At 51.8% G+C, this 21,544-nt stretch overlaps 8 protein-coding genes across 8 annotated transcripts; 5 read left to right on the plus strand and 3 right to left on the minus strand.

Annotated features, from left to right (window-relative positions):
• Nucleotides 1-973: 973 nt before the first annotated feature.
• Nucleotides 974-4,443, plus strand: BDW70DRAFT_167557 (CoA-transferase family III domain-containing protein; the record flags this gene model as incomplete). The annotated part of the gene is made up of 9 exons (XM_073742257.1): nt 974-1,436; nt 1,502-1,888; nt 1,947-2,613; nt 2,861-2,945; nt 2,995-3,026; nt 3,086-3,206; nt 3,268-3,796; nt 3,855-4,148; nt 4,235-4,443. 9 exons carry the CDS (start codon nt 974-976, stop codon nt 4,441-4,443), a joined length of 2,787 nt encoding a protein of 928 aa, XP_073600571.1.
• A 263-nt stretch (nt 4,444-4,706) lies between these two features.
• Nucleotides 4,707-6,882, minus strand: BDW70DRAFT_155418 (GMC family oxidoreductase; the record flags this gene model as incomplete). Its single annotated transcript, XM_073740028.1, has 7 exons — nt 4,707-4,730; nt 4,811-5,562; nt 5,608-5,821; nt 5,903-6,277; nt 6,333-6,386; nt 6,446-6,593; nt 6,677-6,882. The coding sequence occupies 7 exons, from the start codon at nt 6,880-6,882 to the stop codon at nt 4,707-4,709; spliced, it is 1,773 nt and encodes a 590-aa protein (XP_073600572.1).
• A 2,288-nt stretch (nt 6,883-9,170) lies between these two features.
• Nucleotides 9,171-10,944, plus strand: BDW70DRAFT_146740 (nucleoside phosphorylase domain-containing protein; the record flags this gene model as incomplete). Its single annotated transcript, XM_073738618.1, has 7 exons — nt 9,171-9,352; nt 9,394-9,709; nt 9,833-9,884; nt 9,924-10,025; nt 10,068-10,165; nt 10,592-10,619; nt 10,739-10,944. The coding sequence occupies 7 exons, from the start codon at nt 9,171-9,173 to the stop codon at nt 10,942-10,944; spliced, it is 984 nt and encodes a 327-aa protein (XP_073600573.1).
• Nucleotides 10,945-12,099: 1,155 nt separating this feature from the next.
• On the minus strand, nt 12,100-13,246 carry BDW70DRAFT_167561 (isocitrate/isopropylmalate dehydrogenase family protein; the record flags this gene model as incomplete). Its single annotated transcript, XM_073742258.1, has 2 exons — nt 12,983-13,246; nt 12,100-12,926 (listed from the first exon to the last, which is right to left on the minus strand). The coding sequence occupies exons 1-2, from the start codon at nt 13,209-13,211 to the stop codon at nt 12,100-12,102; spliced, it is 1,056 nt and encodes a 351-aa protein (XP_073600574.1). The 5' UTR covers nt 13,212-13,246.
• A 322-nt stretch (nt 13,247-13,568) lies between these two features.
• BDW70DRAFT_126647 (uncharacterized protein) lies at nt 13,569-14,310 on the plus strand. Its single transcript, XM_073735122.1, has 4 exons — nt 13,569-13,695; nt 13,746-13,808; nt 13,867-13,973; nt 14,069-14,310. The coding sequence occupies exons 1-3, from the start codon at nt 13,576-13,578 to the stop codon at nt 13,897-13,899; spliced, it is 216 nt and encodes a 71-aa protein (XP_073600575.1). The 5' UTR covers nt 13,569-13,575; the 3' UTR covers nt 13,900-13,973; nt 14,069-14,310.
• Nucleotides 14,311-14,525: 215 nt separating this feature from the next.
• Nucleotides 14,526-15,973, plus strand: BDW70DRAFT_167566 (uncharacterized protein; the record flags this gene model as incomplete). The annotated part of the gene is made up of 4 exons (XM_073742259.1): nt 14,526-14,540; nt 14,584-15,138; nt 15,189-15,505; nt 15,572-15,973. The coding sequence occupies 4 exons, from the start codon at nt 14,526-14,528 to the stop codon at nt 15,894-15,896; spliced, it is 1,212 nt and encodes a 403-aa protein (XP_073600576.1). The 3' UTR covers nt 15,897-15,973.
• A 216-nt stretch (nt 15,974-16,189) lies between these two features.
• BDW70DRAFT_167568 (transcription factor domain-containing protein) lies at nt 16,190-18,248 on the plus strand (the record flags this gene model as incomplete). Its single annotated transcript, XM_073742260.1, has 1 exon — nt 16,190-18,248. Exon 1 carries the CDS (start codon nt 16,224-16,226, stop codon nt 18,246-18,248), a length of 2,025 nt encoding a protein of 674 aa, XP_073600577.1. The 5' UTR covers nt 16,190-16,223.
• Nucleotides 18,249-18,512: 264 nt separating this feature from the next.
• Nucleotides 18,513-21,156, minus strand: pab1 (polyadenylate-binding protein). Its single transcript, XM_073743882.1, has 2 exons — nt 18,859-21,156; nt 18,513-18,799 (listed from the first exon to the last, which is right to left on the minus strand). The coding sequence occupies exons 1-2, from the start codon at nt 20,910-20,912 to the stop codon at nt 18,652-18,654; spliced, it is 2,202 nt and encodes a 733-aa protein (XP_073600578.1). The 5' UTR covers nt 20,913-21,156; the 3' UTR covers nt 18,513-18,651.
• Nucleotides 21,157-21,544: the final 388 nt, after the last annotated feature.

Genomic DNA, 21,544 nt, shown 5'->3' on the forward strand with positions numbered 1-21,544 from the left:
GATGTTGCCGACAATATCGCTCTGTTAGACCTGTCCATTCTCGCACTAGCTAATATAAAGGTCGCAGGGCCATGATGAAAAGGGACGAGTATCGAGCAAGCGTTGCGAGCAGGTACTGGCACACCGCGGCTCGTAGAATGCAACCCATCCCAGCTGTGGCTATGGCCTCATAATGAGATTTCCCTAGTATCTTCATGATTTGCTTCAGCTGCCCCAGAGTATAGGAATCTAACAGATGTCAGAAGCACTATACCTATCTATCATAAGACCGTTGGTCCACTCGTGGATGGCTGGCGACTTGGCATGGCTTGACAGCACAGTGACAGGACATAAGTTTCTACACCCCTTGCCCCACACCACCTTAATTACCTTATATTCTGCTGGACCAAATCCTCCATGAAATTGATTCTATTCTGCTAGTAAGGGGTATACCAGCCCTGGGGACTTGATAATAGCTTCAACGCAATGCAGCATCATTCAGATAGGTACATGTTCAGGAAACTGGTGTAGCTGGTGAGTGGATGGATCTATTAGGGGGTGTAAAAAACTTATGTCGCGTCACTGTACAGCTGTCCACTGCTTATACGATATCGTCACTACCGTCTCAGCGGCTGAGAAGAACCATGACGGAGATTATGATCGAGAAATCTCCGGTCGACGAGCTTACTCCTAACAGGCACTAGGCCAGGAACGGTTAGACCGCAGGGACGCATCCGACTACGCCAACCGTGTGGGGCCGGACCGCTGAGGCACTGTATATTAGTCAGGATTTAGTCAGCCCCGTTGCCGACAGTCCTCCCCGGCTTCGGATGGCGGCAAAGGTCAAGCCGCAGTGCTCGGAAAAGGCTTTAGCCTTGACGGTCCTCCCCACGCTTCTCCGATCCGACATGGAGCTCTTATTATTTCCCCAGTCGCCTCGTCTCCAAGTCCTCCTCTCTCCTCGCTCTCTCCCCTAGTAGAACTGATTTCCATCATGGCACGACCCGTCCCTGCGGTCGTCCGGCCGTTCGCCGTATGGCGACGGCAATTCTCCGCCTCATGCTCACGACCAGCTGTTGACAAGCGGTGCAACTCGGCTGCCGAAGCCATCAAGGACATGAAGGGCCCGGCGACGGTCCTCGTTGGAGGGTTTGGATTCTCCGGTGTACCCAATACTCTGATTAATGCCGTCCGTGACCGGCCCGACATCAAGAACCTGACCGTTGTTTCCAACAACGCCGGTATGCCCGGTGCTGGTCTCGGCCAGCTGCTTGAGACTGGACAGATTAGCAAGATGATCGCCTCGTTCATTGGTGAAAACAAGGTCTTCGAGAAGATGTATCTCAGCGGAGAGCTTTCTTTGGAATTGACTCCCCAGGGCACCATCGCTGAAAAATGCGCTGCTGGTGCTGCTGGTGTCCCTGCTTTCTATACCCCTGCTGCTTATGGAACTATCGGTGCGTTGCTCTAGCCAGCATACGTGTGACCAGTATTTACGTTATAGATACTAATTTTATTGTAGTACAAACTGGTGAACTCCCCGTGCGCTACAACAAGGACGGAACGGTTGCGGAATACTCCAAGCCCAAGGAGACCCGCGAATTCAACGGCAAATCTTACATCCTGGAAGAAGCGATCTTCGGTGACTACGCTCTGATCAAGGCCGACAAGGCCGACAAGCTCGGTAACTGCCAATTCCGCAAGGCTCAGAACAACTTCAACGAGGCCATGGCCAAGAACGCCAAGTATACCATCGTCGAGGCCGACGAGATTGTCGAGGTCGGCGAGCTCCGCCCGGAAGAGATTCACGTACAGGCCATCTACGTCAACAAGGTTATCAAGAGCACGGAAAAGAAGCAGATCGAGAAGCTCACCTACGCCAAGGACCCTAGCGAGATGCTCCAGGCTGGTGAGTCAACTCCTCAAATTCGGGACACTGTAGCTGGGTACGCTAACTGTAGAACTAGGCTCTGGCGATGCCACTGCCCGTCGTGAGCGTATCGTTAAGCGAGCTGCCAAGGAGTTTGAAGATGGCATGTACGTCAACCTCGGTATCGGAATGCCTCTGATCGCTCCCTCCTACCTCCCCGAAGGCGTTGAGGTCTTCCTGCAGGCCGAGAACGGTATCCTTGGTCTGGGCGGCTACCCCAAGCCCGGTGAGGAGGACCCTGACCTGATCAACCCCGGAAAGGAGACCGTCACCCTTGCCAAGGGTGCTTCCCTGTTTGGTTCCCACGAGAGTTTCGGCATGATCCGCGCTGGCCGCATTGACCTGACCATGCTTGGTGCGCTGCAAGTCAGCCAGTACGGAGACCTCGCCAACTTCATGCTTCCCGGTAAGGTCAAGGGTGTCGGCGGTGCCATGGACCTGGTCGCCAACCCCGAGAAGACCAAGGTCATCGTCACTATGGAACACACCGACAAGAAGGGCAACCCCAAGATTCTCTCTCAGTGCTCGTTCCCTCTTACTGGACCCCGCTGCGTGTCCAAGATCATCACCGACCTTGCTGTGTTTGAGGTCAGCACGACCGAGGGTCTCACCCTCGTTGAGCATGCCGAGGGCGTGACTGTGGATGAGATCCGCAGCAAGACGGAGGCTCCGTTCAAGGTTGCGGCTGACCTGAAGCCGATGCTGTAATGATACCTTATGTTTTTGTATAATGCCAAAATATTCTTACCTTGTTCAAACTTGCATTATTTCTCCGCATGATGTAGAGCAAATGTGGGGCCTCTGGAACCCACGTGGGGCAGCTCCAATTCTCCAATTCCAATATAGCTTCAACTTAGTATCTTTCTAAATCAACAGATCAAGCACAATCAACATGCTGTTATCACGTGCGCCCCTACGGCTTTTTAAGCCCATTGGCGCTTCAATACGAAGCCTGGCAACGCATACGAAACTCAAGAACAAAAAGCTCCCCCTCGCCGGCCTGAAAGTGCTCGATCTAAGTCGGGTCTTGGCAGGAGTACGCTCGCGCTCACACAAGTCATGAACCCCAAGCTGACGCTGTATAGCCATACTGTACCCAAATACTAGGCGATCTTGGGTATATTATCTCGCACAAGTTTTCAGAAGATAGTCGAACTAAAATGTTGACTGAGACAGCGCAGACATCATCAAAATTGAACACCCTGTACGCGGCGATGACACACGCGCCTGGGGCCCTCCATATGCACCATACATTGACGGCCGAGCAGGGCCTGGCGAGAGCGCTTACTACCTTTCCGTATGGCCCTCTAATTTATCTCTACCAACCTTAGCAAGCAGATTCTAACAGTCAAATGCAGGTAAACCGCAACAAACGCTCTTTAGCCCTCTCCTTCGCTCATACCCAAGGCCAAAACATCCTGCACAAGCTAGTGAAGGAAGCAGACATCCTCGTCGAGAACTACCTTCCCAACAGCCTTGCAAAATACAACCTCGACTACCCGACCCTCTCGACAATAAACCCTTCTTTGATCTACACCTCTATCACAGGGTACGGTCAGACAGGGCCCTACAGCAACAGACCCGGTTTCGACGTAATGGTTGAAGCAGAGTTTGGGCTGGCACATCTGACAGGGAGTAAAAATGGCCCGCCGGTGAAGGTTGGTGTTGCGGTTACGGATCTCACGACGGGTCTTTACGCGGTGCAGAGTATCCTTGCGGCACTTTGGCAGAGGGCGCAGAGTAAAGAGGACGGGGAGGCTGGAAAAGGAGAAGGGCAACATTTGGATGTTTGTTTGAGTGATTGCCAGGTTGCGACGCTGGCGAATATGGGGCAGGGGCCTCTTATCTCGGGACAAAAGGATAGTGGACGATGGGGGACCGCGCATCGTATGGATACAACCCACCTACATCCTATCATATTATTCCACTAACTGAGACGGCTCAGCATCCGTCGTTCCCTACCAATCCTTCGCTACAGCGGACGGGGACATCTTCGTTGGCGGCGCGAACGACAAGCTCTTTGGGATCTTGTGTGCGCGGCTCAACAAGCCAGAATGGGCTTGTGACGCCCGTTTTCTCACGAACTCAGACCGCGTCGCTAATAGGTCTGTTCTTGAAGAGATGATTGAACACGAGACGAGAAAGTTGTCTACGAAGGAATGGCAGGAAAGATTCCAGGGCTCCGGACTGCCGTTTGCCGTTGTTAACGATGTGCTTGGGACAATGGGGCATGAACATGGTACGCTTACCCGCTTGCCATCCCATATTGATTATCCATCAATCTCGTATATTGCTTCGTGAGTTCTGACCGCGTTGTCGATGCAGTACAAGCACGGGGCATGGTCCAGACGATAGTGCATCCGGCATGCGGGCCCATCAAGGTGATTTCGCCGCCGGTGAAGTACTCAAATGCGGAACCGAGCATTCGGCGGGCGCCGCCGTTGCTGGGGGAGCACACGGACGAAGTTCTAATGGAGATTGGGCTTAGCGGCCCGGAGATTGCGGGATTGAGGAGGGAGAAGATTGTCGCTTGATTCATCCAAGATAGATTGTTCTATTCTGGTGCTGCTGACTTAGGGACTGTATACAGTGGCAGTAGACTATGTACATACGAGACATAAAAAGTTGGGAGAGAAAATTGGGACCTTCGAGGTAAAGCGAATGATTAGAGGCATCGGGGTATATCAGCACTAACACGAGGTGTCTGCGATGTCACCAGCTGTTCATAGTACCTGTTGAGATATAGAGGCGCTGAACCCGATAACAACCAACCAATCTATACACATCATCCAAGTTACTAAGATAGAATCGCCTTCGCGGCCTGTCCAAACGACGTAGTATCAGTAACCAGCACACGTATACTATCTCTGCGGATCAGATTCAAGAAACAAAAGAACTCACCTTTTCAGCAACCGCATAAACTGAACTCTGAATATGTGTGGCCGGCAACATCGGTAACACACTGGCATCCACAACTCTTAACCCCTTCACACCATGCACCCTGAACTCCACATCAACAACACCACCAAGTTCAAATTTACCCACGGCACAAGTTCCCGATGGATGGAAGAGCGAGTCTGCTGCGCCGCGGACATAAGCCTCCAGATCTTCATCCGAGGTGATGCTGCCACCAGGCACGAGCTCGACGGGGTTAAATGCCGCCAGAGAAGGGGTTATAGTTAACGAGCGTGCGTACTTGATTGCCTCGATTAGGATCCGCACGTCGACGGGATTACGCAGATACGCAGGATCCGCGAGAGGTGGCGCAAAAGGGTCGGATGACACTAGACGCACGCTGCCCCGTGAAAAGGGATGCTGGAGGCCGAGAACAAATGTGCCGTCAGCCCAGATGATTTCGAGCTGCGCTTCATCCGTAGCGGCGAGTCCGTTTGTGAGGAGTTTATGCTGGAGGGCGTATCCGTCCGAGATTGAGGGCGGGGTGTCTTTGTCTAGGTAGGTCTGCGGGTTCTGATCAGCAGCAATGCCCTGAAGGACATCCAATTGAGAGGTGAAGTTTGCAGCTGGAAGAAAGGCGAGGAAGTCGCCAGTTGCGTCGGCATAAGGGCCTGTCCTGTGGGTGCGGTACAGGGCCCACGATTCGGCAGCGAATGTGCTGTTCGTCGTAAGGTTCGTGGCGGTTAGGGGAAAATCGACTGTCATTGTTAGTGTCGAAGTCGGGTTACGGGCTTGCCACCTACATGAAAACACTACGGGGACGTGAAGATGATCCTGGAGGTTGCGGCCGACACCTGGGACATCGGCGACGGTGGAAATGTTAAGCCTGTCGAGGGTTGTTCTGTCACCGATTCCCGACAATTGCAGGAGCTGAGGAGTGTGAATTGCCCCTGCTGCTAGGAGTACTTCCTTGCGAGCGCTAACAATTGTTCGGGGCCCTGACCGATGCGCTGCGAACTGATGGAATCATTCGCATTAGCTCATTCTTTACTGTTCATACACTATGAACAGGGGTGGTGAGGATGGGTAGGTACATACTTCCACTCCAGTGACCTGCACCCTGCGAGAAGTCATTTTGCTGATCAGTCTTGTCACTCTCTGGCCAGTAAGCAGATGAATATTAGGTCTCTTCGACGCCGTATCCCAGTAGGCCCTGCGGGCGTCACTCCGAGTCACAGAAATCGCATCCTGGCTATGGGGTACGAAAAATCCACCGACGGCATCGCCACTCGCACCATCACGGGGAACATGAACTCCAAGGCTCGTGATCGCGCTGATGAATTGTTTTGTCGAAGGCCAAATCCACGGAGCGTAGCTGGACTGGACGTTGCCAGTCGTGCCGTGGACTGCTGGGTCATATGTGGCATTCCACTCATCAATCACGTCTTTACTTGGAGGCGTGAAGTTCTCACTCTACCCCGTGGTTGTTCAGATATGTTCGATTGTTCTAAGGCGCGCATATGCATACCATTTTGAAGAATGGCAAGAGGTCCCTCCAACCCCAACCGGGATTCCCCAGTGCCTCCCAGCGGTCATAGTCAGCCTTGGACCCGCGATCAAAGACCATGCGGTTCAACAGACTCGAGCTCCGACTGCCTTTCCTTGCGGGATGGAAACAGTACGATTTCCCAGGTCCGGGTTTACCACGTATGTCAAGTTCCAGTCGTACTTTGTGCCGATTGCGTTCCCCGCAAGACCAGGAACAAGAATATAGTCTTCGTCTTGGTCGCTAAATCAATTAGTATCTCTTGAACTTGAGGCGCGAGGGAGAACAAAAAAAAAAGAAAAAAGAAAGAAGAAAAAGACACGTACAACCCGCCTGCTTCAATGAGGAGAACACTTAGTTTTTTGTTCTCTGACAGGCGATTCGCTACCGTAAGACCCGAGACTCCTGCGCCGACGACCACGTAGTCGTAGGTGGGCAGCAACTTGGACTCCGTGGTCAGGGTCTGACCAGGTGGGATTCGGCCGAGCCATATAGCCAGGCCGGCAATTCCGGTGGCCCATGTGAGATGCATGGCGATCGTGAGGTTTAAAAGTGGTCCTCTTTCCTTTGGAGGCTCTAGGGATTATTTATGCAGGGGATCAGCTAGGCGAGATTGCTCGCAAGGGTATTGCAGAGGCAAGGAGCTTTGACTGGATAGCTTCGGATATATTGCCAATTTAGCCCTAACCAGGAGTGACCAAGGTCAACTCCACCAATGGATAGCACAGGAAAAGGAAGCTAGCAACCAATCTAGCTTGGACACGGGTTTGCCCCAAATGAGCACCCAAAAACCGCAAGCTCGGGAGTTCAGCAATCTAGACAACATATCAGCTCCTGGCTCAAGGGGATGATAGTCAATCAGCCATGGCGTATAGCAATAACTACCCCTCCGATTATAGTGGTTGAATTGAAAGGATTACGGAGTGTTAGGATGCTCAACGATTGCCAGGATTCCCGGGTTTATGCGTATTCCCCCCTTCGTATCAGACCAAGGAGCCTGTCGGTAGGATTCTCTGAATACTCTGCTCAATAAAAATGTCAGTTGGGAGGGGTCGCTTTCCCAAGTCAATCGCGCAACACCTCAGAAACTCCATTCGACAGGCTGTCAAAAGTCGAGCGCAAACATCATTCTTTCGGCTGTAGACATTCCTAAATGCCAACCGTTAAGACGAATCTGAGGAGGGGAAAGTTCCGTGCCGTATCTGAGCAACACGAGCCTCTCAATTGGTTCCGTTTCTGTTGCTGGGAGACGCTAATAACGAGGTACACTGTAGTGGAATCCGATCGACCTGGTAAACGTATTAGCGTAGCTTCCACCAGCTGCCCTGGTATCAAATATCAAGTCGAGCATTTGACAAGCACTGTCGTGCTCCTATTGAAAATCGCAAATCTAGCTATTTGCGTCTGATTTTTCGACTCGGTCCATTGCGTCTAGTCACAATTGAAGCCGGGAAAGCCCTTACTCGATGGGGGCTATGGGTGATCTTTCTTCGCCTGAATTTGGCTCGATCGAATGTGTTTCGCCTGAGAGTTTTGGTGATGCCAGTCGGGTCGCCTACGGTGATCTCCTGTTTAGCATCTCGAACGTAACGCGCATCGACATTCTAACAAGACACTTACTAGGATCAAGAGAATGTACTAGCTCTCATAGAGCGTTAGTCGCGGGTTTCGGAGTCACCAAAGGACGGGCGAGGTGGTGTTGATCTCAAGAGTATACAAGGAGGTGGATGAAGCGAGTTGCGGGTTCAATCCAGCCTCGTGGTGACCAGCCATGAGCCTGCGCAAGCCAACATTTGTTTTATACCCTAATTCTTTCGGAGTGTCAAGAAAGACGACAAACGTTTACTTCAGACAGCGGTTTCTAGTCTCTATACGGTCATTCTCGAATCGGCTTCACCTTTAAACACACGTTGATTGTTTCCAAGCCCCAATTCAAGAGCATAGTACGAGCATTTTATTGAGCTAACTGCAATAAATGAGGGTGGGCGTGATTTCCATCTCTAATATTCCATCCATAAAATACTGGTTTTATATGGCATAATGAAGTACGCGTAAATTTAGAAGATTTTGCACTATCTCGACATGAACAACATGCTGTACAATGAGCAAAATGCTCAGCAATTCGTGGTTTGATCCATCTTTAGTGCCGACAGATCAACAGGAGTAAGACCTATGTCCATCCTAGTCTACCCGGCCGTGGCTGAAGCTGGAACCCAGGAAGTGCCTCGTCTCTGGCCTACTCCGTAGTATTGGAAACTAGTGGAGCTGGGTGTGCGCTGTATAGCCTTATATAATATCTAAAAATACACCGCTAAGCTAAAAAGACGTCATGACTACCAGATTAGTCTTAGACAGTCATATTTTCAGCTTGACAGAGAGTTAACCCGAGCACTGTTACATGCGTGCGATTCATGCCCCTTATCTCTGATGCCATCACTTGCTTGGGGATCCTATACCAGCTTCGTCTTATTCCCTGTTTGGGTGAGAATAAGTCCTCGCGCGTATTTCTGTGGATTCGGAAAGAATTAAGCCACAATATACCCAAAGTTGGATGGAGTCTTCTCTGTCACAAAGCCAAGTTGCTCACAGCCTTGTTGACTCCTGATTACTGATTATCCCTCTTTCCAGCGACTAATGCAGATATTTGGTTGGTCTAGATCATGTCACAGGACTGGCCGTGAGGCTGAAGGTAATCACTTCGAGACTGGAGACCTGTTGCTTTTACACTCACTTCACCAGCAGCTATCTATCCATCCAAGATACTAAGACTGGTTGATGCTTTGATTGAAACTGTCAAATTATCACTATCAACTTGCGCAGATGCGCCCATCTAGTCGGGACGACTTTGTGATCGCGATCATCTGCGCGCTGACACTTGAAGCAGAGGCAGTTGAAGACCTTTTTGATGAAACTTACGACAGGTTGGGCGAATGCTACAGGAAAGAACTGGGTGATGACAATGCATATGTTAACGGGAGGATCGGAAACCATAATGTGGTCGTGTGCTATATATGCCTGGCCTGGGCAAAGGGCGTGCAGCCAGCGTGGCATCAAGCTTGAAAATCAGCTACAAAAGGATTGAAGTGGCGCTGGTTGTCGGCATTTGTGGAGGTGCGCCATACCCATTATCGGGCGGAGAGATCTTTCTAGGGGATGTCGTAATCAGTGACTCTGTGGTACAATATGACTTTGGCAGGCAGTATCCTGATGGCTTTGAAAAGAAACTGGGTGTCAGGGACACGCTTGGACGACCAAACCGAGCTACCCATTCAAAACTGGCAAGTCTCCAGGCAAGGCGATCGCGCAAAGACCTTCAAGATAAGCTGCTACAACATCTACAAGCACTTCAGAAAATCACTGTCTGATTGACATTACCCCACTATTGATGACATCCTCTTCGAAGCTTCATACCAATATAAGCACTATAGCCTTACTTCACCTGCATGTCCTTGTCTTGATAGCATGTCTGAGATATCTGCAAGACAGCTCCCGAATCACCTTGTACTTCTCTAGGCTGTGATATGGACCAGGTATGTTGACATCAGCCTAGCACAGAACACAACAGTCCAAGAGTCCATATTGGGACAGTCGCATCTGCTGATACCATGATGAAATCAGGCAAGCACCGTGATCATTTGGCCCAGTCAGAAGGTATTATTGGTTTTGAGATGGGGGGTGCAGGGGTGTGAGACAACATATTATGTATTATTATAAAAGGGGTGTGTGACTATGCAGATAGCCACAAGAATAAAGCATGGCAAGCATATGCAGCAGCGACTGGAGCTGCGGCTGCCAAATTTCTCTTGGAGTACTGGGTGTCACAGGCTATGGCCTGGATCTTGGTTGTCGGCCATGCCCTCAACCTGGTTCTAAATAAGGTCTCTGCAACATCAGTGTACAGCCTCGGAATTGCGGCCTCGTAGGAAAAGAGATCCGTCCTCGTAACTTCGGGAAAGAGATCCGTCGGCATGCAAGTCCGGGAAGTCGGAAGTCTTGACGTATGATTGGGAAAGGTTGATAAAAGGGAGGAGGAAGATATCTGCGCTTCTATCTCTTGTTTCTTTCTCCAAGCTTGTGATATTCGTGAATACAGGACAGCTAGTTGAAAACAATACTACCTACGCCCGTTACACTGGGAGCCCACTGCTCGAGAAGGTTAGCATATAAACCTGAGATCAGTGTACATCTATGCTAAATTTTCACTTTTTTTTTAGATGCCAACAAATTTCACATCCTGCTAGATCTTTCAGCAGTTCCTGCGATTGAGGAGTTAATTGGACAAGAAGAAGAACTAAAGTGTCTATGGGATTATCTACAACTAGCAAGTTCACAGACACGAAAGGTGGCTGTCCTCCATGGTCTGGGTGGGATTGGCAAAACACAACTAGCAATTCACTTTGCACGAAAACAGAAGAATGAATACAGCCATATTCTGGCTGAACGGCAAGGATCAATCTGCCTTGGTTTCATCTTTGACTTCGTGCCTCTCTCAGATACAAGGACAGCCTATAGAGGATCAGGCAGTCAACAAAGAGGAAGCAGTACAAAGGGCAAATCAAGTACTACAGTAGCTAGCAAGGCCAGGCAACACTAGATGGCTCATTATCTTTGACAACAATGACCAGTATTCTCCAATCCAAGGCCATGGTCACTGTAGATACAATGTCTACAAATTCTTTCCAAAGGCTGATTATGGATCTATCATGACCACTTCCTGGCTCCAGAGTCTCACTGAACTTGGGAAGTCATTTCCAGTTTGGAAAATTACGCACAAAGATGCTACGCAGCTATTATTGCAAAGCAGCAGCTTTTCAGCTAAAGGCATTGCGCGGATGGGAGCTGAACAAGATACTGTACTATTAGCTGGACTTGAAGACCATGACTATTATCAACAGATCTTATAAATCTTGCCAACCTGCTAGATGGGCTCTTGCTGGCAATTATCATAGCTGGGGCCTTCATGCGTCAAACAGGAACAACTTTTAAAGAGTATTTGGAGCTCTACCAGGCTTCCTGGTTCGGCTTGCAGTCTCAGTCGGCACCCACACGCCAATACCGGCAAGGCAACATTGTACAAACATGGATTATCACCTATAAAGAGATCCAGAAACATGATCCCACTGCCATGAAACTCTTGCTCTTACTCGCATTTTTTGATAACCAGGATATCTGGTATGAACAATTCAAAACAGGTTAGACCACTCAAACCCGGCTGAACATCCTCGTAGGCCAGTTAAAGAACGCCCACATAAAAGAGATATCCTGTATAGCATTTTGCGCAAATAGTAGCTTATGTATTTTTCTCGTGATCAGGCTTACAAACCTTAGACTTGTGAAACAAAATTTCGTGATGATTTGAGCCCTAAAAATTCCAGGTACAAAACCTTGACGGTACGTAGTTCATTAATTGGTACATTAAATCTCTTTGCAATGAATATCTTTTAGGTCGGTGAAAAGTGGATGTTGTATGTATGCTGAGTCGTGGATACATTATAGGGTTGAGGTATACGATATGCGGTACAAACGTACATTGTATTCTCAACGTTTCGTACGGAAGGAAATGTATTCTCAATGTTTCGTATGGAAGAAATGTACAGGGCCCTCTATCGCCCTCATTTTAAGTGCTGTTGGCTCAATACACTGCTCGCGCTAATGTCTTGGTAGTAGGGCAGAACAACTGTCATATGTTTATGGTGAAGGCGATTTCGAGAACGACTCTATCGTGACTATATTTATCTAAAGATTAGATTCAGAGTCGGTCAATCTCTGCACATACGGCGTCCACCACATCCTGCGTCTTCGCCTTTCCTCCCAAATCCGCTGTAAGGATGTCAGCCTCACAGACTCGCTCAACACAGCCCATCAGCTTATCTGCTGCATCTTTCTCTCCCAGCCAAGAGAGCATCTCAGCAGCGGACCAGAACGTAGCCACTGGGTTCGCAACTCCCTTGCCCGTGATATCAAATGCACTGCCATGCACCGGTTCAAAAAGCGACGGATTCTTCCTTGTAGGGTCGAGATTACTGCTTGGGGCCACGCCAATTGAACCGGCCAAGCCTGCCGCCAGATCCGAAAGAATGTCCATATGTAAGTTTGTCCCAACAATTGTGTCCAGCGAGTCCGGCTCGGCAACCATCCTGATGGTAATCGCATCAACCAGCATCTTATCCCAGTCAACGTCCGGGAATTCCTTGGCCACCTCTGCAGCCACCTCGTCCCAGAGGACCATGCCGTGGCGCATCGCATTGCTCTTCGTCACCACCGTGAGCTTCTTGCGTGGCCGCGAGCGAGCGGTCTCAAACGCAAACCGCATAATCCGCTCAATCGCCACTCGGGTGAAGACGGCGACCTCAGTAGCTGCCTCCCACGGGTGGCCGATATGGCTCCGTCCTCCTTGTCCGCAGTACTCGCCCTCGGAGTTCTCCCGCACAAGCACCCAGTCGATGCCGTTCTTAGCCGTGGTGAGGGGACTCTTCGTTCCAGGGAAAGTCCGGACAGGACGGACATTGGCGTATAATTGGAGGGGACTGCGGATCTTCAACAGCAAGCCCCAGAGGGAGATATGGTCGGGAACGTCTACCAAGGTCAGATTTCTTAGACAATGCGAGGGGATTGCAGTGAGGCAAGCGTACCAGGATCGCCAACAGCGCCAAAAAGACCCGCATCGAATTTGCGGAGGACATCCAGGGCATCGTCAGACATGAACTGGCCGTGTTCCTTGTAGTAGTTAGTTCCCCATGGAAAATGGGTGAACTCAATCTGGAAGCCCAGCTTCGAGGCGAGCTTGTTGACGACCTGAATCGTGGCCGAGACCACTTCTGGGCCAATGCCGTCACCAGGAATTGAAGCAATCTTATGCATCTTGAATGAAGATGGTTGATGTGCGTAAAGAGATTGAGATGGGAGTGAGTGCATCCTCTTATGTGTCGTAGACGGTAGAACAATTCGGCTGATCCTTCAGCCGACTTTGCAGCATGAAGTCGTAGCACCGTGAAAAACACTTCATCCTCCCAAGTCCTACAGCGCAAGTATTCAATATCGAGGTTTATGATTCTATAACAATACAATTACGGCAATTGCCCATCTGCTTGCTTTTGCCAGCAACTCGGTCGCAAAAGCAGGATAAGACAATCAGAAACAGCGTGCGATCACGTGATTTGGGCGATTTTCTTCAGTGTTGGGATTCATCTTCCATCATCATCGTCGTCATCGTCAACTCCTCAAGATGCCTGCTGGATATCAGTCTCGAATCACAACTGCTTGTAACTCCTGCCGTCAACGGAAGCAAAAGGTAAGGACATCCCTAGCCAGAAGCCGAGCTAATCCAGTAGTGCAGCGGAAACCGGTAAGCACACATCTCGTCCACGGGAGCTTCAATAGCCTAACGAAATGAAGACCCAAATGCATCCAATGTCTCAAGCACCGGCGCAGCTGCAATTGGCCCGAGCAATTAAAACGGTATTCATGCACGGTTCATCCCCATAGAAGCCTGTGATTGCTGATTGGCAGTGTCTAGAGGACCCGCAAAGGGCTACATCGAAGCCCTTGAGCGCCGTCTCCAAGAGACCGAGGGCCTCCTCCTGGGGCTCCTCCAGCAGGTTCCTGACTCTCAGCTGGCAGAAAGTATCCCAGTCCCACATCATGATCCCCCGGGGCAGCTCCGGTCCGCAAAACGGGGCAGCGAGTACTGGAAACTGTTTCCACTAAGATCTGTACAGGAGATCCGCGCCTGGCAGGAAAATTGTCAGCGGTCAGTGCCCGAACGGGCTTCTACTTCTACGTCTACGCCTCAGCTTGCTCAAGGTGATGTGTCTACTCCAACAGTTGGAGACGAACCAGGCATCGAACGAGCCAGTTTGCAGATACAGCAGGAGAGCCCGGGACAACAGCCGAGCTTAAGTACGTGGCGTGGAGCCCCTTCGGTCAGTTTCCAGCAACAGTTTCTGTGGTAGTAATCAGGAGACCCCTATTGCTGTGCTTTGTGCACCCCTCCCCCCGCATCGTCGGTACCAGCGGTGTACCGTACTCCCCGGGTCTGGGGCTCTCCCCGGCCTCCACAGCCCCGCAATCACGTATAAGGGGTTGCTCGCGGTGACAACGTTAATGACCAATACTCCCCGCGTTTAAGCTACAAACTCACGTCCACGGTCAGAGGAGAAGACGAGTCTTACAAATATGGCTCTCAAGAAGGTTGGTCTCCCGCTTCTCCCGAGGATCTTCTAACAATGCGTAGATCATCATCGTTGGCGCAGGCCCCTCAGGCCTGCTCCTTGGCCTTTTACTCTCCAAACAAGGCGTACATGTAGAGCTCCTGGATGCAGAAGCGAAGGTCAGTGACCAGCCACGTGCAGCACACTATGCCTCCCCGGCCGCCTACGAGCTCGACCGCGCGGGAGTCCTGGAAGACGTTAAATCCCGCGGCTTCGCCCTCAAAAACATGGCCTGGCGCAAACCAGACGCAACTTTCGTGGCAGGCACCACGACAGAACATCTTCCGGCAGATTATCCGCACCGCATGGTGGTGCTACCGCTGGACCAGCTCGGTGAACTTCTGGTGGAGCACATCCAGCGCCAGCCGACGGCTCATCTCAAATGGTTTCACCGTGTGGTAAAAGTTGGACAAGAAGCAGACCACGCCTGGGTGGATGTTGAGACCCCAAGTGGCCGACAACGCATGACCGCAGACTATATAATCGGCTGCGACGGCGCGAGCAGTACTGTTCGCCGAGAACTCTTCGGGCCTGAATACCCGGGCGAGACCCTCAATGCGCAAATTATCGCAACAAACGTATGACCCCTCCGTACACCCTAGTTCATCCAAACTCACGCGAGAAACAGGTCTACTACGACTTTTCGAAAGATTTTCCGACAGACACCAGCTTCATCATCCATCCAGACAACCTGTACATGGTCGCGCGCATCACAAACGACGGCCTATACCGCGTCACATATAAAGATATCCCCAACCTCTCGCGTGAGGAATATATCTCTCGCCAACCGAAACGCTACGAAGAAATCCTTCCAAGCCACCCAAAACCCCATGAGTACAAGATCACCAACATCTCGCCATACAAACTGCAGCAGCGCTGCGCTCCTTCCTTCCGCGTGGGACGCGTGCTTCTTGCGGCTGATGCGGCGCATCTGTGTAACCCTTTGTACGCACTTTCCAACCTCAATACCCCTCCCGTATAGCTAGCCAGCTAACAATACGCGACCAACAGCGGCGGCCTCGGCCTGACTGGCGGCATCGCGGACGTCGGCAGCCTCTACGATGCCTTGATTGGAATCCACAAAGGTCTCGCAGATGAAGAAATTCTTACCAAATACGCCGACATCCGGAAGCAGATCTGGAAGGAAATCATTGACCCAATGTCGAGAGAGAACTTTGCGCGGCTGCATCAGGACGCCGAGACCGCGAGGGAGAACGATCCGTTTTTCAGGCTTTGTGTGCAGGCCGAGACAGATGAGGATCTCAGTAGGGAGCTTGCGATGGGGTATGACAAGTTAAGGGTTGATATGACGCAGTTTTACAACCTAGATGCATAGGATGGGCTTTTCGCCTAAGCCTTGCCTAGACGTGTAGAGGCTCCGATCAGAACCCTACGGATATTGTTGGTTTTCTGCGGCCTTGAATCTTATAAGATTATATGTATATATCCTTTATATATCTGTATTTGAACCCCCATATATACACTATATACTTGTTGTGCCAGTTATATATTTCTCGTGCGGTGTCGTGTTTTAAGTATCGGATAAAACTCTTCCGGCTCGCTCTCACTCGCCTCTTGCCTCATCCCAAGCTAAAGTCAACCTCAACCTTTCATTCTCGTTTCCCCACAACTCTCCAACGAGATGTAATGAACTCTACCCAAGATGGCAACCCCCGAAATTGGCTCTTTAACAGCACACTCACCCCAAGAAAGCCAATTCGTCGGTTCCTCCAGTGGGGTCTTCTTCATCAACACCGTCCGGCGAGCATTCGGCTCAACCTCACGCGAATTCCCTCAACCAGAGGATACGCTTGTAGGCAACGAGGACTCCCTGCATGGCCTGCGCTCAGATACCCCAGCAAGTGCAGAAGAAACGCCGGTCTCGCAATGGAAATATGACCCCTCCATCGCGTGCGTGCTTGGTCAAGCGCCGCCGCCGCAGCTAGCAAAAGGTCTGATGATGGTATATTTTAAGGTATGGCATCCGCTGTTTCCGTTCTTGCATGGGCCGACGTTCTTGAGGGCTATGGAGGGGCTGTATGGGGATGGAGACGCCGAACAGACGGCGGCTGAGGCTAAGGCTGAACGACGAGAGCCTCAGCAGCACCAGCAACAGCAGCAGAACAAGCGTCATACCTCAACCGCTTGGACAGCGATCTTTCAATGCGTCTTCCACCTCGCTACTTTGATCACGCCTGATCTCCCCCTCCCCCCGTCATGCCGCATCCAACCCCCAATAAGCTCCAGCATCCATACACTCCTAACCCCTCTTACAGCCCGGCACGATCTGCTTTCGTTGCAGGCGCTGCTCGCCGCGCAGCTGTACCTGGTGGCAACAATGTCCCTACGCACCGCCTCCACGGTGGGAGGGTGTATGCTGCGCTCAATGCTGCATGCGGGCCTCCACAGATGTCCTTTCCGGTATCGGGAGCTCTCAGCCTCTGCGACTTCGCAGCACCGCCATCTCCGCAAGCGCATTTTCTGGTCTGCGTATGCGCTCGATCGCTATTTAAGCCAGGCGCTCGGCTTGCCGCTGGGTGTCCAGGACTCGGACATTGATGTCTGTCCGCCGGGGGCCCCCGAAGTGCATAGACCGTTACAGCACCTACCCGTTGCGGGCGCAAACATGATAGGGCTCTCGGAAGAAGAGGCAGCAGCCGAAGCCGAGCGAACGACAAGGGAGACGTCCTTTGCGAGCTACGTCCAGTCTGGTAAATTAACGGGCGAAGCGCTCGAGCTCTTCCATAAGTCGATCTATGTGCGCTCGGTATCCCAGACCTCCGTCCTGCTCTTGACGACATCCGTCCATAAATGGTGGAATGGCCTTGACTTACCACCGCCACCGCCGCCGGCACCATCATCCTCGCTATTGGAAACGAGAGAGACTGAAGAAGCCCCCTTCAACTTCACCCCCTTTTTCACAATCCTCTACCACCACCTTCTCCTCCTTCTGCACCGCCCCGCCCTTTCCCTCCCAAATGGAACGCCCGAGTTCCTCTCCGCACTTCAGTCATGCATTTCAGCCGCGCGGCACATCCTCTCCGCGCTCAACACGCAAAAAGTCGCAGGCCAAGCGTTCTTCTGGCCCGGATTCCTGAGCGCGGCATGGATGGCAGGCTTGGTACTCGCTTTCGCATGTCAGTTAGGACAGTATGTGCTGCCCAAGGGATGTGCAGAAATTGAGAATTGTCTTGACATCTTGGGGATTATGGCTGGGCGGTGGGAGCCGGCCAGACACTGCCAGCGCGCGTTGAGGGTGCTTCTTAAGGCTGTTTCTGGTGGGTCTAGTGTAACTGCTAGCAATGGCACTGCAGGCATAGAGAGTTCGAATGAAATGGCTGCTATCGGTCACGGTGCACAACAGCATCTAGATACTATCTCAGTCGGTGAGGACGCATCGTCGGCAGCAACCGCACAGCCGGTCTCAGCTACGAATGGTCGCAAGAAACGGAAGTTGGAGTTGTCTTCTGCGGTGACTCAATTGCAGGATACTACAGTTGATCAGGAAACCATCATGGAGTCTGGTCTAACTGAAGGAAGTGAATTGTATACGCCGGGACAGATGGGCGGGCAAGATGTCGACTGGGGTCACGCGCTGGGGTTGGACATCAACATGGTAGATTTACTGCAGGAGGGCAATTTCGACAGTCTGATGGATTTGTTTGGGCAGCAGTATCCGACTTTCTAGGATTGACTACTTTGTGATACACATAAAAAGCCACATGCGCGGTTTACAGTTTTTAGAATCCATGAGGAAGTCATAAGTCTATATTACACTCGTGTCATCGATATAAACGAGCAGGTAAGAAGCTAAAGACATCACAACTTCCTCCCTCTCGCCACGAAAAGAAAAAAGCCATGGAATCCGAACAACTTTTCTCCCGTTCTTCATAAGAACGTCGGGAACCGAACCCAGGGATATCAGGACCAGGAGGGAAAAAAAAGGTGGAAGATAAAGGAAATAGGAGAGTGGGGTTAGAAGAAGGGATAAGGGACGGCGGATAAAAGGTGAATCGTTAATTCAATGGGTAGGTCATGTCATCAAAAATAGAACGTGAGACAGAATTCCGACTTGCTGGGAGAAAGCACATTTACGCCTTGTTCTCCTCAGCAGGAGTCTCCTGAGCAGCCTCCTTGGGCTTCTCGGCAGCAGGCTCGTCGGACTTGTTCTTCATGTACTCATCATAAACGCTAAGGGCTTCGTCGACCTTGGCGCGCAAAGCCTCGTCATCCTCGAGACTGTATACTTATTAGCACTGCATAATATGAAGGGATAATGGGAGGAATAGGGAACTTACAGGCCAAGCAGTTCAGTGTTGTCCATCTCCAGAAGCATACCAGTAATCTTACCAGCAAGCTCGGGCTGAGTGGCCTGGATCTTAGGGTAGAGAGCCTCGCCGAGCATCTGCTTCTGTTGCTGAGGAGGAGCGGCGGAGAGAGCTTGGGCAGTGAGAACACCGACGGGAGCTTCGGGTCCGGGCTGACCGACGGCCTGACCGCGACCGCCCTGGCCGGGGCGCATCTGTCCGCCAAGAGGAACGCCACCACGGCCGCCACCGTAGCCACCACGCATAGGACCACCCATTCCGGGGACCTGACCACGGCCACGGCCACCACCGAACTGACCCTGAACCATGGGGTAGCCCATGCCGTTAGGGATACCAGGGCCCTGCATGGCGCCCATGGGTAGACCTTGGAAGTTGGGGGGAATCTGCTGGTTGGGGCCAACGCCACGTCCACCCTGCTGGCCAGGGAAAGGACCGGGGTACTGACCAGGGCGACCGGGCATGCCCATCATCATACCGGGCTGGGGAGGGAACATGCCGCCCCGCTGAGCACCAGGGATGAAGCCCTGCTGGCCGGGGCCGTAGAAAACGGCGGGAGCCATGTAAGCCTGGCCCATACCGGCTGCAGCGGCAGCCTGCTGCTGGCGGATGTTGTTGCGGGCCTGGATGCTGGCCTCAAGCTGGCTGCGGCGGACATCCTTGCGCTGGGCAAGGGCGACGTAGAGGGGCTTGCCGTTAACCATGCGCTGGTTCATCTCAGTGACAGCCTTGGAGGCCTCGTCAGGGCTGCTGAAGCAAACGAAACCAAAGCCCTTGCTCTTGCCGAGGGGTTTCTTCTCAGGCTTCTGCTCAGCCTCCTTCTTCTCCTCCTTCTCCTCCTTCTCCTCAGCGGCAGGTTCCTTCTCACCCTCGGCGGCCTTCTCGTTCTCTTTGTTGGCGGACTCCTTGGTCTCAGACTCAGGAGTGGCGGTCTCGACGGGAGCGGTGTCGCGCATCACCTTGGCGGAGGTAATAGTACCGTAAGGACCGAAAAGCTCACGGAGCTTGTCGTCATCAACATCGTCAGTGAGGTTCTTGACGTAGAGGTTGACACCTTGGTACTTGGAGGCTTTCTCCATGCGGGCGGCCTCGTACTGCTTGCGGAGCTCCTCCTCACGCTCGTGCTTCTTCTGGGCACGGCCAACGTAGAGCTTCTGGCTGCGGACTTCCTTGTCGTTCATCTCCTCGACGGCGGCCTGCGCGCTCTCGTGGGTGGAGAAGTTGACGAAACCGAAGCCACGGCTCTTGCCCTCGGAGTCACGGCTCAGAGTGGCGGAAGTAATTTCACCGAACTTCTCGAACAGCTTGCGGAACTCCTCATCCTCGACCTCCGGGTCAATGTTCTTGATGTAGATGTTAGTGAAGTTGGCCTTCATCTCCTCAAACTTGCTCTGGCGGTCCTTCTTGGAGATGTGGTGGCCGACGAAGACCTTCTTGTCATTCAGAAGCATGCCGTTAACGTGCTTGATGGCGTTGTTGGCAGCCTCAGCGGTTTCATAGTGCACGAAACCGTAACCCTTGGAGACACCGAACTCATCCTGAGCGACCTTGCAGCTAAGAATGTTACCGAAGGCTGCAAAGGTGTCGTGCAGAGCCTTGTTGTCGATAGCGCTGTCCAAGTTCTTGATGAAAACGTTGCCCTGGCCAGTCTTGCGCAGCGCCGGGTCACGCTGAGACCACATGATACGGCAGGGCTTACCCTTGATCAGGGTGTAGTTGAGCTCATCAAGAGCGCGCTCACCGTGAGCGGTATCGTTGTAGTTAACGTAGGCATAGCCGAGGGAGCGTCTGGTGACGGCATCACGGCAGACACGGATGGAGGCGACCTGACCGATGGAGGAGAAAAGCTCGTAGAGCATAGCCTCCGTCACGGAGGGGTCGAGCTCACCGACATAGAGAGAAGCCGAGTGAGGCTGGGAGGTGGTAGCGGGGGCCTCGACAGCGGTAACCTCGGGAGCAGGAGCGTTGTCTGGCGTGCCGTTGGTGTTCTCGGCGGGGGTGGGGGTGGTAGAAGCTTCAGCAGACATTTTGAGAGGCTACTGTACGAGACAAGTGGTTAGCAGATGGATCTTAAAAAGGAGAAAAACTGTCCTAGCGAAACCGGAGCACGAGCGTTCATTGCCTCTCAGTCCGAGCCATACTTCAGACTATGCTGTGATAGTCACAATGAAAGACCGGCAGGACAAGATACCGAGAACATGCTCTCAGAAAATACATCCTCGGCGCATACTGCATGCGCAGAGAAGATTTTCTGCGGAATCGCACAATGAGAGGAGGGGAAGGCAAAGGCGGTCGCGAAGGCCAGGTAGCCAAGCAATCCAACACAACCAGAACAGCAGGACGGAAGACGTACGGGCTCGGTAGAACTTGAGAAACGAGAATAGGAAGAGGAAAAGGAATCGAATTGAAGAGTTGGCGATGCGAATGAGACGCGATCACGAGGAATGAGGCAAAAGCGGCAGATACGGGAATTCTACCACACAGACGCACACACAGCACAGTCTCGAGATATAGATTCAGATAAGAGGATCCGGGTAGAAGGCCTGGATATTTAACAATTTTTTTCGTTTTCCGGGTTTTTTTTTGAAGTTTTTTTTCCGATAGAAGTCGAAAAAAAGGAGGATTGCAGGAGAAGAATGAAAGGGAAGAGAGTCTTCTT

This window comes from Aspergillus foveolatus (genome assembly GCF_047715535.1).
Source record: "Aspergillus foveolatus strain CBS 279.81 unplaced genomic scaffold BDW70scaffold_2, whole genome shotgun sequence".
Taxonomy (NCBI): Eukaryota; Fungi; Ascomycota; class Eurotiomycetes; order Eurotiales; family Aspergillaceae; genus Aspergillus; species Aspergillus foveolatus.

Bases quoted from the DNA above. Each gene is read 5' to 3' on its own strand.
- BDW70DRAFT_126647 (XM_073735122.1), top strand. From the start codon at position 13,576: ATGCCTGCTGGATATCAGTCTCGAATCACAACTGCTTGTAACTCCTGC. The intron at 13,696-13,745 runs GTAAGCACACAT...AACGAAATGAAG, and splicing joins CAGTAGTGCAGCGGAAACCG to ACCCAAATGCATCCAATGTC. The intron at 13,809-13,866 runs GTATTCATGCAC...GGCAGTGTCTAG, and splicing joins TGGCCCGAGCAATTAAAACG to AGGACCCGCAAAGGGCTACA.
- pab1 (XM_073743882.1), bottom strand. From the start codon at position 20,912: ATGTCTGCTGAAGCTTCTACCACCCCCACCCCCGCCGAGAACACCAAC. The intron at 18,800-18,858 runs GTAAGTTCCCTA...ATAAGTATACAG, and splicing joins AACACTGAACTGCTTGGCCT to TCTCGAGGATGACGAGGCTT.